At 39.1% G+C, this 15,764-nt stretch overlaps 1 protein-coding gene across 1 annotated transcript; it reads left to right on the forward strand.

Moving 5' to 3' along the window:
- The first annotated feature begins 424 nt into the window (after positions 1–424).
- Positions 425–13,356, forward strand: LOC131240297 (glyoxylate/succinic semialdehyde reductase 1). The gene is made up of 8 exons (XM_058238435.1): positions 425–690; positions 2,689–2,799; positions 2,868–2,969; positions 6,647–6,748; positions 9,064–9,179; positions 11,101–11,179; positions 11,289–11,459; positions 13,153–13,356. The coding sequence occupies exons 1-8, from the start codon at positions 586–588 to the stop codon at positions 13,249–13,251; spliced, it is 885 nt and encodes a 294-aa protein (XP_058094418.1). The 5' UTR covers positions 425–585; the 3' UTR covers positions 13,252–13,356.
- Positions 13,357–15,764: the final 2,408 nt, after the last annotated feature.

A 15,764-nucleotide genomic window follows, 5' to 3' on the forward strand; every position in this document is an offset into this window, starting at 1 on the left:
CACCTTTTATCTATTCCCCGATGAGAGTGCTAATTGCACTCGCGCGAGCGCATTTGCCTCACACGTGTGTATCATCAGACCGGCTTATCAGGCGATCCGCACCGTTCACATTCCATCCATTTTAAATCAAACCAATATAATAATCAGGCTAGTCCAACACGTGTAGAAAATTTGAACAATTGCTTAGTTTATTTTAACCGTCCATTTGTTTCGTACAAGTGCAGTCGACTCAATGGTCAGGGACGCCTGATTTCCGCCACATCGGATCTACATCGTTGGGATTACGGAACAACAGGATCTGATCTTTCACACGTGTGCATTGTGTACACGTGTGACGTGAAAATACACTCGAGGGAGTGGAATTAGCATTTTTATTCACAAGATTCGACACAGAGACAACGGCGACGGAAATGTTAGAATATTCATTACAATAATCTCTCCTTCTCAACATAATCCTAGCTTTCAATCAACCTCATTTTTCTTTATTAAGGGAAGAGAGAGAGAGGGGGACAGAGGTTTTCTGCTGCTTTCTTCTCTTCTTCTGTTCGTAGTTGTAGTGTTTTTGGGATTCTTTGAGAGAGAGAGATGGAGGTGGGATTCTTAGGGTTAGGTATAATGGGAAAGGCCATGGCTCTCAACCTCCTCCGCAATGGCTTTAAAGTTACTGTCTGGAACAGAACTCTTTCTAAGGTAATCCTATGATTCTGTAATTTTCATTGTCATCGTCATCGTCGTTTTTTTTAATTTTATAGATTCTTTGAGGAAAGATTGATTTTACATTTGTACTTTTTTATTATATTTTTTCATTTTTTGTGAGTTGTTAATTTGATGCCATGGCGGTTCCGACATTTTGTATCGGTTTGGATGCTGAGTTGAGTGCCTATGAGGATGAAAATTCTGATTGGTCAGGTTTGTGGGGCCCATTGATCGGTCGACCGATGATGGGGATGACTGAATGGACGGATGATCTTGATTGGCCCTGCAGTAGATTTGTAACTCTATAAATCTCATTGGTTGGACAATCTAGCCTTCTGATCAATGAAAGTGATCATGGGTTATGTTCAATGAAGAAAATCAGCCATGTAGGGTTGGTTACACTGGTGACTTGTACAGTTATCTGTCGATCATAAGGCCTGCCAGACTGATCGATCGGATCATCTGACCGTGGCCTATTCATATGGGCTGAGAAATAGACGTAAATCCGGTGAAAACAAAGCATTATCAGTTCATTTGCTTATCATCTTGAGGCTGGGATTATATGCAATATTGACATTAGGTGTAACTAGTGGGTTTTGCACATGCAATGCATGTCTAGAGAGAGGAAGTGGTTTGCAAGACATGGGAGGGTGGGAAGACAAGTGGGTGTGAAAAGGACCACACTAGCTCCACTCGTGTAGGCATAGAGGGCGTGACTTGCGCCAATTGAGCTCCACATGGGGGGAAACATAAATGAGATCCACCCCCTCCATCTTGGGTTGCCTCATTTTCACCATGGATGCCAAAACTCAGGTTGATGCAAAACTCAGATGGGATACATGTAGGGAACAGTGGAAAATCATGCCTAGAACCTCTAAATTCACGTGGTATGGCCCACAAGGATTTTGAAATCCTGGTTTTTCTTTGGTGTTCCTTCATCCTAGTGGGCCACATAAGATGAATGGATTGGATTGCATATACATACCTTGGTGGATCTATGAACAATTTAGAAGGTTTTAATGGCGGGTGTTTCCATCCAACTTTTCCCTATGGTGTGGCCCACATGAGTTTTGGATCAGCCAATTTTTTTCGCTTAGGTATAAACGCAGTGCTGCGCACCTGATGGACAGGGTGGATCCCATGCATAGAAAGTCTTTCCCTCCGCCTTAGCAGTTAGCACAAGTCACACCCCCTATGCCTAGGTGAGTCATGCGAGCGTTTCCATGGTAAAAGAAGTGAGTGGGTAAAATCTAGACCAGCGAGCGAAATCTCAGCTACAAGTTGTTAAATGTATGGCTGGAGTCACTACTAATCATGTCGATACCATTTTATCTGGTTAAAAACCCCTTCCATATCCTCAAAGTAAATTTATAGTGATGTCAAAAACTAAATGCCTGAAAAGTTCTGCCCCTGGCTGCTCACTGGTAGATATAGTTATTTTGATAGAGAGGAAATGTACAATTTGTAATTACCTTTGCTAATCTTTATAATGAGGAGGTGGCTCTCAAATTGTAGTTACTTTCTTTTCTTTTTTTGAATGTTTACTTAAATACGAGTCCAACCTCCAACCTGAAAGTAACATGGTTGCATTTTGGCCTAACCCCTCAACATGAATACGGAGGAAGCAACTACGATTTGGTCATTTCCACTTTATTGAACTTCATTGAAATCAAATCAGTAGTGCATCCAAACACAACCTTATTAAGGCATGATCATAACTATGTCTAAGAATATTGGAATGCTAGTGTGTCAGCTCAAGCCTGATATTCACATGGAAGGTTTCAGATATTAATGTTTCAAAGTATATTGCACATGATTGGATAGTTGAATGGCTATCGCTTGCTAATATTGGAATTTGAACTTGCCTTAGAATATAAGTAAAATGGCTTTGAAGATGAAACTTCAATGATCTTGATAATTGTCTTAGCATGCATTATGGTGCACTGGCTGATTTAATTTTTTAAGCTCTGAAGTCTGAACATATGGTTACAGTGTGATGAGCTTGTGGAGCATGGTGCCTCAGTTGGAGAAACCCCTGCAGCAGTGATCAAGAAGTGCAAGTACACCATTGCAATTCTGTCTGATCCTTCTGCTGCTTTCTCGGTCAGTAAACCAGTGATTGATTTCTACAAGTAGGAGTTTCATTTGATCACCATTTTCCTCACGCACAGGTGGTTTTTGACAAGGATGGCGTGCTTGAAGAAATATGCAATGGAAAAGGCTACATTGATATGTCAACAGTTGATGCAGAGACATCATCAAAGATCAGTAAGGTATCAATTACATGTTACTGCTAAAGTTATTGGATCTTTTAGGGGTCTTTAACTCTTATTCCCTTGTCTTTCCTCCTCTTTTCTGAGAGGAATATGTCTTGTTTCCAAAGCCGCAGATACATTTCTTTTAATTCTCATGAATCCACATAGACCTAATTACCAAAGAAAAGTTCCCATTTAGTTGGCCCAAAAGTTATCAGTTGAGATTACATTTACGCAAAGTTTGAAAGTACCCTGAAATTAGAGTATTGTGTTTTCTCCTTAGTTACCATCAAAAGCAAGCCTTATCCAGTCATGAGAAGGGAAAGTATAGTTGTCAACAGGGCAGGATATAAGGTCTTCATTAAGCAATCCAGACATTAGCCCTAAAGTAATCCTTATGAAGGATTAGTTAGAGATTTCAAGAATGTTCACTTTGCAATGTCCCTCAAGCCAAAAAAACACCTGGCTATTCATCCGGATGCTCAAGAGAGTGGAGAGGAAATAATACAATAGAGAAATTTGGATTTCTCTTTCTCATCCACTTGACACCGTTGTCCAAAGGTCGGGAGTGAGAAACTTGTCAAAAGTTCTGTACCTCCCATGGTAGGCTCTGCAATTTGGCTTCTTGCAATGAGGTGAAATTCATTGATTGCTTTGAGAGATTAGGTGACCAAGTTGTTTGCTCCCGTCTTTCATGGAGATATAAATGAAGTTGAGTTTCTTAGTCTCATGGATCACTTAATCACGTGGTATCTGATCCTTTCAAGGAGGATAGGAGACTGTGTGGGACCCATCCCAGAGCTCTTTGGTAAAATCAGCTATAATGGAGTTCTTATGGTCACCTTCATCGTAGGAACATGGCTTTGGTCGATGGATGCTGTTTGTGCCTGAGGAGTACCAGAAACGTCAATCATTTGTTCATCCATTGCCCCTTTGCATTTGAACTGTGTGCTCGATTGATATCCTTATGAGAACTTGGGGATTGTGCCCTAGAGGTCGTAGGAGGAAGGCATTATGGAGGCTTTGTTTTCTCACAGTTGTGTGGGCTATCTGGAAGTAGATAAATAGTTGGACTTTTACTTTAATAATAAATGTGAATCTATTTCCCATATAGTTGGGAAGAGTTAAACATCTTGTTAACTCTTGGGCATTGGCCTTGGAGATTTTTGCTAATGCTGGTTTAGCGGGCCCCTGTTTGAATGGGAAGACCTTTTTGGTTATGCTCTAATGTTGTAGGTGCCTTTGAGTCCCTCTCTTAATAAATTTTTTTTTTTTTTGAAGAGTCCCTCTCTTAAGAAATTTGTTTCTTACCAGTGAAAGAAGAAGAAGAAGAAGAAGAAGAAGCCAAATTACAGTATGAGATGTTGGAAGATTGAGAATTCTAATATGTTCAAGGCAGTTTATGAATATTTTGTTCGAGGGTATACATGAATGATCTTAGAGACACCAATCTCATTTGAGGTGTGTGCCTGATGCTGGCAACATCTGCATGTCACCCCTGACATGCTTTAGCATGAACCTTTACTATGGTGCATGACTCGAGCACAGCTGCCATTGATTTTGAATTCTGCAGTCTGTATGCTTTAAAGAATGCAAAAATGTCAAGAGCGCATACTTCCTTGGAGATTTGGGCATTCTCAAGAGAATCCATTGGCCTAATTAGAAAAGTTGATAGAACTGGAAAAGAAAATGTTGATCTCATATACTTCGGATTCAACAGTTCCAACCTTTTTGCTGTATAATCTTATTTTTTGGGTCCCTTGCTGGTCGGTTTAATCCACAAATTAACATATAGTTAATTTCCTTTTCAATTCAAGGACTTATTTTATGTTGTATTATTATTTGTTAGATATTTCTCATTTTTGGCATTTACGTTGACCCATTCAGATCTAGGGTTGGACTTATATCTGATGGCCCTTGTTCAGATCAGTGTCTAGTTTGTCACTAGGTTAATGAACTTTTCCTTCCATCTACAATTTGAAATATCTTTTATGCATTTTTTCACATTGAATTTGTAGTCGCTGTTTGATGATTCCTGCAATCTCCAACTGTGCTGTGGGAAAATTCTATCAGATTGACAAATTTTCTGCTCATGCACATGCATCTGTTTTGGGAATGCATATATGGTTGCCTCACTTCTTCTTCCTTTTTTTTTTTCCTTTTTATAAATTTTACGCCAAGTGTATGGTTACATGTTGTCTACTTACATGATGCATAGGTGAATATATCAGATTTTTTATTCAGTTTTTCAAGCTCACGCTAATGCACTACTTTGGTTGATATCTGTGGATCTGCATCTCTGCATATATATGTGAGAATCGCAATGCATCAACTCTTAAAGTAAGATTCGAGTAGGTAGTTTTCCTTTTCAAGCCATTTAAAGCTTGTGGAAGGCATTAGATGCTGATTAAATTTGTTATCTCATTGTCATAAAGATAGATACAATGAAACTAAAAGAGTTGTGCAAATGAGCAAGTGTTAAGAACAAACAAAGTGTACTCAACATAGGACGATTCCTCCGAGCCATAGCTGATTCCCGATCAGGAAGTCCATCCCACCGAAGGAGCTCCCGAGCATGTTCTGGATCCAGATCGGGGAGAAACAAAGTATACTTAATATCATGAAGGGGACTTGTTTATATACAGTAACTAAAGTGCAAAATCAATGCTTTGGCTGCCTTTCATATCATCCGTCAATTTGCCAAGTGTCAAGTATAAGAAAAAAGTCCATATGTTTATGAGTTTATACTTAAGTAAACTTATATTGTCAAATTTAACTACATATTGTAGTGAAATCTAGAATGTACTATGTAGTATGGGAAAGAGTTTCAACATTTTGATCCTTTCATTGATATGTAAAAGAAAATATTTACATATTAAACAAAAGTAAGCTTGTAAATCATCCTGTGTCTTGTGCTTCTAAATTACTGATTTTGTGGCTTTTGGCGCCACTTACATCTATCTGTATAGGGTGTCATTAGATTGCCTTGAGTGTATTATTTAAAGGGGAATGATCACATGGAGCTGACTATGCCATATAGCTGATGCATGTGTGAGGCCCAGGTCATGTGTGTGTGACATCCAATCCATCCAAAAGGTGTGCCCCATCATGAAATTGGGATGTCCCACAATCATGGCCAATCTAATCATCTGGTTGGTACCGCCTCTTGAACTTGAAGGTTTTTGTTTGGTTGTCCATTGTTCCTCTAGTGAGACCCACCTGATGATTGGATTGACCTTGACTTTTGGATTGAGCGATTTGATGGGGAAATTCCTGTTGGACAGGTTGGCTGTCATATACAAACCAAGGTGGGCCCCCATACTGAATTTGGAGCTTTTGGGTGGTTGTCCATTGTTGTCTATGGTGTCACTCACTTGATGATTGGATTGGCTTGTCGGACTGGCTGGATGGTGTGCTCGTATCGTGGGGCACCCCAAACAGCTCAACTTTACTCCAATTGTGGTAGAGTTGACTGTATGTGATCATTCCCCCATTATTTAATATTTTATCATGGTTCTTATTGTTGCCTCAAGTTTGATTATTATTCTCTTGATCTATATTTTAGCTTAACCGAACCTAAATAGTTGGGATACGGTTTAGATGATGACCTATATTTTAGGTGGTTGCCTTGGCTATTTTAAACTCAGTTGCATCTTTTGATTGAATGCTCAGTTCTGGACTCTTCTGACCTGTAGGCAATCACAGAAAAGGGCGGATACTTCCTTGAAGCTCCAGTCTCAGGTAGCAAAAAGCCTGCTGAAGATGGCCAGCTGGTCATTCTTGCTGCTGGAGAGAAAGTAAGTTAAAATGCAGATCTTGAGTTTGCAGTTGCTTGCTTTCATGTCTTGCAGGGGATTGCCTACATGTGATTATGCATGCTTTACGTGTTGGAATGCATTTGCTTTTATGTAAACTGCAAATGGTTTAATGCTGGTTTTAGATTTAGCATGTTATGTTTCTTATCAGCACAAGCAATAGAAGGGCATAGGCTGAATTCTTTCATAAAAAAGGAATAAGAAATAAATGGACTGGGATGGATTCTGAATCAGCAGAGCACACCCAAGAATATGCAGGCTTAAATGTATGAAGGGTGCATCTGTGTGTACCACCAGATCATGGTTAGTATGTCGTGTAGGACGGCCTAATCCAACCCTTAATGAATGCGGTATTTAAAAGGGGCAGATTTATGTAAGCATTAACAATCAAAATTTAGCACTATACATTATAAAACAAGAAGTAACTACGGAAAATTCAGCAATGATCATGGCCATCCATTACAAAAATGTTGTATTGAACCTTAAAATATGAATTTAGTCGGATCCGGCGAAACATAGGACTTTCATCTTACAATAGGTTTGTCTGACGATCCAACTGGATTTTCTAATCCAGGAAATATGAATTTTCTAGATTGGAAAATCTGAAAAATTCAGAAAAATTGATGGTTCTCTGATTATAGTACAAATCTAGGGCCTTGGGTGATGGGATTTGAAGAAGATCAAAATATGTTTATGTGGGGATCAAGATCTTTCAAGATCTAATGATTTGAATTGAAAAGAAAAGAGATTGTCTTCTAGATCTAGAGAATTTAGAAGAAAATAAAGAAAAAATAGGTTTAAAGAAGAAAATACCTTGAGAAAAGAAAGAATGAGAGAAAATAAGAAGATGGGAAATCACTCCCTGGGCCTCACGCCTTCTTCCAATCACTGGAAGTTGAAGACGGAATCGTCCTGCCTTAAAGAAATAATAGCTCTCCTTTTTTTTTTCCCCCATAAACGTAACATAGCATTCTTTTTTAGGTTTAGGGCAAAACAAACTTATAAATTCGAAATTATATTAAATAACCAAAATACCCATAATATAAAAAAGTTTAAAAAAGAGAGAAGAAATTCACACAAAAAATTGTGCACGCACTGTCTCAAAACTCAAATAAATAAAATGTTCATAAAATAAATTCATATCTAAGATGCTCAATGAGCCCTAATGATAGCGCAATGAAGGTGGGTCGTGACAATCCAACGGTCCGATCACACAATCCTCGTAATCCAACGGTTCAAATATCTCCTTCAAGCAACTTACACATGTCACGAACACATATTTAAGGTCTTCAACCTCTAGAGACCCGACCTATACCCGTCATCCAACCACATTGACACGGGTAACGCATACCTCTTGTGTTTATATACTTTGAATGGTTTGATGTCCACATCAGGATGACTTCCCATGCATACTTAGAGAGGCAAATGGATCGAGTGGGGTTGAGGGAAGTTCCAAATGATACTTGTTAATATCTAGGTTGGGTCAGGTCCAATTCAAACTAATTTGGGTTTGTTTGAGATGTGTTTTCCTAGTCTCTAATTCTGTATTGAATATAGACTTCCTTTAAGCTCCTTACCTCATGTTTTCTTTTGTTAGGTTCTTAGGTTTCAGTTAATTGCCTTTATTAGAGAAATTTAAAGGGTTGGGTCCGAGTTGGACACATTTTGGATCATCAAAACCTGACCCAGCATGGGCAGTTCATGTTGGCTTGGAGAGGTTCCAAAGCTGACACATTTGAATTGGCGTAGTGTTTCAGCCCAAACCTGTCTGAATTGAGATCCATGAATTTATTAGCGAGTCGGGTCCAATGATCTTCTGGTCAACCCAACCCATTTGCACCTGTATGCGTACTTGATATGATTAGTACTTGAGGTGGTCCAGGAAAGGGAATCTATTTTAGTTATGTCTGCATTCTAGGTCTTTCCTCCTGCCAATAAAACTTTATTGCACCATCTTCCAGTCTTTTCAATTAATCATACAAGGGATTTTTATGATGTTGGTCTTTCCTCAAACCCTAACCTCGCGGCGTGAAGCCATTACATGGACTAGCTAAGAAAGGGAGGTGAAGGACAGCTCTTGCATTATTTAAGTCCATAAAAATACAAATGCAGAAAATTATTAGAAATCTAGGCATTCATAGATTTCCTTATAAAATATGCCAGCACATTAGGCTTGTGTCTTAATGTTGATACCTCTAATGGTTTCAATGGGAGATATGGGCTGCAAAAATAAAAAATAAAAAATCATCATTGATCTTATTTGTTAACAAATGTTACCGTCTTGTTTATAAATGCAGACATTGTATGATGAAGTAATCCCAGCTTTTGATGTCCTTGGAAAGAAGTCTTTCTTTCTAGGGCAAATCGGGAATGGAGCAAAGATGAAACTTGTTATCAACATGATCATGGGCAGGTAAAGGTTTATTTTGATCAGAAGATCTTTTACAGCTTTCATGGAATGTTTCATTGGCAGGGCTACAACGTTGTGAAAATCTGAAAGTTGGTAGAGGTAAGACCACAATGAAAGTGGAGAACATTGACTAGGAATACCTTGGAGTGATAAGAGAAGATTATTGCCAAGCATGGTTGACTTCATCGTAACTATGCTACATGAGGATTTGATTATCATAAACATGAGAATTACGTAGACTAGTCAACAGGCTCTCTTTAACAGTTAAAATGATTTTGTGAAAAACATGGATCATCTCACCTTTCCTTTTCTTTGGTTATTGTAAATATATATTTAGGGTGCGTTTGGGTGCCCTATCAAATTGAGCTGCAATTGCGAGCCCAATAATGGGGAAACAGCCAAATTATAATTTCCTTACCCTGCATTCCTGTTGAGGGTGTATTCTCCCAATTGCAATTACATTACTTTCAAGTTATACCTGAGTGAATTGTTACTGTAATTTGAGTTCATTAGATAATGTTCATAGTTCAATTTACTTGTGCACCAAAATTCAATCTTAAGTTACCAAAACCATCGACTCAGAAGAGTACTCTGCCTCAATTAAAGTTTTACTCGTTGTCATAATGCAGCGCAATGAAACTGAAAATCTGATTTCATTTAATAGTTTCGTGATAAGAAAATAATATGAAATCTGATGAGATTTGATTCTTTGTGATTGGTAGCACTTGTATGTGATAAGATCACAGGCTATAAACAATGCTCCTCACCTGGTTGAATAATCTCCAAGAGTCACAAGTAGGATGTAAAACTCATAACGGATTGTTGAAGAAGACTCCAAACAACTTTCTAGGGCATGAAACAACTTGCACTATTCTAAACACTCCAGCCACTAGAAGCACAACAATGCTTACCATATTTGTTGAAATAACATGCCTCTTGGTTGGATTTGGGCCAACATGGGACCTGCTTGTGCACCCCTAGTATGTGGGCCCCACAATACTTGTGCAAAAAACCCCCATTGGGAGCCATACAACTCCCCCTTCCTCTCCATTTTTGGTGGGTTTTCAAAGATCAACTGGTCTCCCCCATTATATCTATATATTTACACATAATGGGGGTGCTCAAGAACTCTTTCCAACCCCAAAAACAAATCCCTATGATGGACAGAATAAGAGAGAGAAGGGGAGAAAAGGAGAGGAAAGAGAAATGGGTCTGGCCTACTTCTGGGGTGATTTTGTCTATTGGTCAAAAGGCTCATCTCTGTTTGGTTGTCATCTATGCCCTTGGTTGAATATCATCTTTCCTTCTCATGGTAGTTGGGTTGTGGATCACCAGACCGCTCCACTGTTTTGCTTCAGCTTCCTTAGTCCAATTCTCAATGTTGTTGTATCACGTGTATTGAGACTTCCATATTGTCTTCTGTGCCTGACATCTTGAAACCATTCGCATGGTTTGCATATGTAGGTTGTACTTTTGCTAATTCCCTATTTTAGTTCAACTGCTCACAGTCTTGCATGTTGAATACGTTCATAAGAAGAAAGAATTCAATTAACTACTGCTTGCCCGAGAATGAGAAACAATAATACTGATTGTCATTTTTCTTATCAGTCAATATATACTAATTGTAATCAATCCACACTTGTGGCCCTATGATCCTCATGGACCACATTATGGAATCCTCTCAACCAATTGAATCCATGGGCCCTACAGGTGTATGACGATACATTTGGTAGGTAGCACTGTATCCTGTTTACAAAAATGTTTATTGGCTTGGCCCACAATCTGATGGGACCCAAAACCAGGCCCATAGAATCTGATCCATGGATTCTTTGCATACATAAATGAGATTTAAATTGATTGATATTAGTGGAACCTTGGTTCATCTGATTTCAATTTGACAAAAGATAATTGTTGGTTTTTGCAGTATGATGAATGCCTTATCTGAAGGACTTGTTTTGGCCGAAAGAAGTGGACTCGAGCAGCAAAAGCTTCTGGATATATTGGTAGGAGATTCTGCATCTTGAAACTTTTAAAAACATCAAACTGAGAGCTTTCTTTTTTCTTCTTTCTTTCCATTATGAGATTTAGAGTCTCTGTGTGATTTTCTGGCAGGATTTGGGGGGAATTGCTAATCCAATGTTCAAGCAAAAAGGACCTGCAATGATCCAAGGTAGTTTTCCCCCTGCATTTCCTCTTAAGCATCAGCAGAAGGATATGAGGCTGGCTCTTGCCCTGGGGGATGAAAATGCAGTAGCAATGCCGGTCGCTGCGGCAGCCAATGAGGTAATGGGTCTCCCTACTATCTTTTCCAGAGTTCAAAAACTGAGAAACCCAACTCAACTCCATGTCCAGCTCGCTTGGATTGACTGGAAGACTCAGGCGGGTCTACTCTTAAGCAGTGTCATCAAAATCCTATGGTTTACAATGTACGATTTACGATTTGAGTCGAATCTGAAGCAAAATGATTTGAATCCAACCTTTGAATCCCTTTTTATATGAATCCTATGATTTTATGATTTGAATCCTACGATTTACCATTCAAATCCCGATTTACGATTTAAATTATACTTGTTCTCTTCTATTTAAGCTGCACTTGGCTTTCATTGTGTTTTTAAATTGGTGGGGCTTTAAGTATTATTTAGAAAAGAAATTGAAAAATAGAAAAGAATTTGAAAAAAAAAAAAGAATCATTTAGAAAAGATAAATTATTTTATTTTATTCTTTGTAAGAGAAATGAAATGATGTATATTCTCTTAAAGTCTAAAATGATATATATTCTCTTAAATGCTAAATCGTAGATTTTTTTTTTTTAAATGATTTCTTACTTCGTAATTGGTCGAAACACCAAACTGATATATGATTTATCTGGAAAGTTTTTGTGGATGGTTATGATCATGTTGACTTATATGTATTGTGGAATGATGGTTAGAAATCAAAATATCTTTTTCCGTCTGTCTACAGAATCAAGTACTGCTTTTCCAATGTGATTCTACATTTAAAAAAGGTAACAAGAACATTTTTTTGAACAAGAATGGTAACAAGAACATAAATTATTAAAGGATCCTTGTATGTTTTTAAGGAGAATTTCTTAAAAGATAAAAAAAGGGAAAGATACGAATCTTTTAACACTATCATCACACGGTATTACTTGGTGCATATTGATGGCACCTGAGGGTTGAATCACCCTGATTTTTGGGATCAAGGCCAAACAAAAGGGTGATGTACCTGATGGACAAGGCAGATTTCATGCATGGTAAATCGATCCCCTCACATTAGAGAGTCACCCCAGTAGGTACCAAGAGCGAGGAACGCTAGCATTTTCCATTCGAAAAATATTATCAAAATGAACGACTTAAGAATTAACATATGAACTAGCATAGATGAAACAATTAAGTATTGCATTCCACACACCAATCCATAGCTCAAGTGATAGATTGAGTGAAGATAACCTTTCAACACTGAGGTCTTGGTATCAATTCCCAAGTGGGGTGTGGCGAACAGTTGGGTGTGTGCTAACAAGCTCATCCAAAAAAAAAAAAACAAGCAGTCTTGCATTCCAAAGCTAAATGAACAGAAAAGTGCTGGTGACTCTTAGGGGGTGTTTGGATCTTAAGCTACTTAAGCTACTTATGCCTTAAGTAGCTCATCTTGATTTCTACTTATTAAATTGAAGTGATTAACTTTAAATGAAAGAGCTACTTATAATTGATCATAAACCAAACTTACTCATCTACTGCTGTAAGTAGAAAAAGTAACTTATTTGGTGGTATCCAAATGGGCTCTTAGAAAGACTTCAACCTTTATTGTTATTATTACTATTATTCATTTAAACCTGTTAAACTGAGTCTGTAAGGTGGGTGCACGAAGAAAAGGTGATTCAACTCAAAATTCTGCCCGGTTGAGTCAGGTTGATGAAGTTTAAGAATTATGATTGATCTTCTCAAAGCTGGTGACTGACGCTGTTTTTCATACACAGGCATTCAAGAAAGCTAGAAGCTTGGGGCTGGGTGACAAAGATTTTTCAGCCGTGTATGAGGTAGTGAAGGTTTTACAGCACTCAGCAGGTAAGTCGTGATACGTGCTTAGATACAGACTACACATATAGGCACTGGACAGAAGAGACTGCAATGCATATTGTGATGAGAACGATTGAGCTCTACATATGGTTTGTTCATCTTCATGGAAGACTACAGATATAGGCAGTCCTTGGAAGATGACCAACTAGCTATGAAAATATTAGTTGCTTTTTTCTTTTACTTTTTTTTTTTTTCCCTTTTTTCTTTTATTGTATTTGTGTAAAGAATAAAGATGAACCAATCTAAACAGGCTTATTAGTGATTATCGAGTCTATCGGGTTGAGTCTTCGAGACCCGAATGAACATCATGTTGAGTTTCAGGTTTTCGAAACTTTGGTTACCCGCGATCTGCATCCATCAAATGCTGGCCTACATTTACGGACTCCTATTCGGCAGTGACGCCTCTGAGAGCCACCTTCGTGCTGGGCGGTGCTTGAAAAGCTGTGGGCCCTACTATGATGTATGTGTTTTATCCATGCCATCCATCCATTTTGCCAGCTCATTTAAGGGCATGAGGTAAAAAATGAGGCAGATCCAAATCTCAGGTGGATCACACCACAGGAAACAGTGTCGATTGAATCACCACCATTAAAAACTTATTATGGCCCACTGTAATTGTTTATTTGACATCAACACTATTGATTAGATCACACGAAAAAACACATAACGGAATAAACTTGTGTTCCCCAATAAGTTTTTAATGGTGGGCATTAAATCACTACTGTTTTCCCGTGATGTGGCCCCACCTGAAATTTGGATCTTCCTCATGTGGTGGGCAAAATGGGTGGAGGGCGTAGATAAAACAAATACATCATGGTGGGGCCCAAGCACCAACGTCCGTATTTGGAGGGGTCACTACCGAATCCGAGTCCCCTGTACACGTGGCACATGTTCATCGCATATGTAAAAGTGGAGCCTACAGTACACGGGGAACACGTTCATCAATCCTAGTCCACCAGCAAGACTGGGCGCGGATTTGGCACTACAACAGGCTCTGAGGGGCCACCGTAATATCTAATGTATGGTTTTTATCCAAACATGAGGCAGATCAAAGGCTCAAGTGGACCGCACCGCAGGAAGCAGCTATGAAAATGACGCCCACCGTTTGAAAACTTGATAGGGTTCAACTTTATGTTTATTTGCTATCTAATGTGTTTATAAAGGTTGCGTAGTACTGGTAGACCCGGATGAAGGAAAAACAAAAATATCAGCTTAGATCCAAAACTTGCGTGGCCCTTAAAGAAGATTTCAACCGCATGTATTTAATCCCCACTTTGGTCCACTTGAGCCTTGGATCTGCTTTGAGCTCATGGGAACTCCTTGGGAGATCGAGCTGTGTGGGCCCCACCATGATGTATGTCAAACATCAACACCGTGTATTTGATGGGTCCCCTTTAAATTATGGGATATCCCAAAAATCTGCCATATGCAGAACTCAGGAGGTGGGCCATATCATCTAAAATCATGTGAAGACATGGCTAAAAAATATAAAAGCACTTGGCGGGGCCCACCTGAAATTTGGATGCGTCCGAAATGGTCTGACCCCTCATCCAAGTGGGACACACTGAATGGATGGGCTGGATTTGTGAACCACATCTCGGTGGGCCAAAAAATGATTATGAATGTTTTAATGGAGGGAAACCCCTCTCAACTTTTGTATGTGGTGTGGCCCACATAAGTCACTGATTAACTTGATTTTTAAGCCCTAAGCCTATTATGGAATGGTGCATCTGACTCATGCAGTAGATGTTTGACACGCATCATGGTGGGGCCCACGCAGCTTCACCTCATGGGGAGTTCCCATGAGCTCGACCGCATAGAACCTTTTCCATATATATATATATATATATAGAGAGAGAGAGAGAGAGAGAGAGAGAGAGAGAGAGGTACTATGCGCTCGAGTTGACAAGACCGTCCCATGAGGTCGAGCTGTGTGGGCCCCACCTTCGAAAATCTACCCCATCAGTCAGATGCACCATTCCATTGTGGGCCTAGGTCTCAAAAATCAAGTCAATCCGTGACTTGTGTGGGCCACACCACATACAGAAGTGGGGAGGGGCCGTGCACCATTAAAACATTCATAATCATTTTTTGGGCCTACCGAGATGTGGTTTGCAAATCCAGCCCATCCATTATGTGTGTCCCACTTGGATGAGGGTTCAGACCAAGTTTCAGCAGCATTCAAAACTCATCTGCGCCCCAACAAGTGCTTTTATATTTTTTAACGGTGTCTTCACATGATTTTAGATGGTATGGCCCACCTGAGTTCCGTATACAGTTGATTTTTGGGATATCCTATAATTTAGAGGGAACCCATCAAATGCACGGTGTTGATGGTCGACAGGCATCACGGTGGGGCCCACACAGCTTGACCTCACGGGAGCTTATCTTGAAGTCGAGCGCATAGTACCTTTTAATATATATATATATATATATATATATATATATATATATATATATATATATATATATATGAAAAAAATGGATGGACAGTGGATAAAATCCATACATT

Source organism: Magnolia sinica, chromosome 3 (assembly GCF_029962835.1).
Source record: "Magnolia sinica isolate HGM2019 chromosome 3, MsV1, whole genome shotgun sequence".
Lineage (NCBI taxonomy): Eukaryota > Viridiplantae > Streptophyta > Magnoliopsida > Magnoliales > Magnoliaceae > Magnolia > Magnolia sinica.

Coding starts and splice junctions, on each gene's coding strand:
- LOC131240297 (XM_058238435.1), top strand. CDS start 586: ATGGAGGTGGGATTCTTAGGGTTAGGTATAATGGGAAAGGCCATGGCT. Junction 691..2,688: donor GGAACAGAACTCTTTCTAAG/GTAATCCTATGA, acceptor ATATGGTTACAG/TGTGATGAGCTTGTGGAGCA. Junction 2,800..2,867: donor ATCCTTCTGCTGCTTTCTCG/GTCAGTAAACCA, acceptor CCTCACGCACAG/GTGGTTTTTGACAAGGATGG.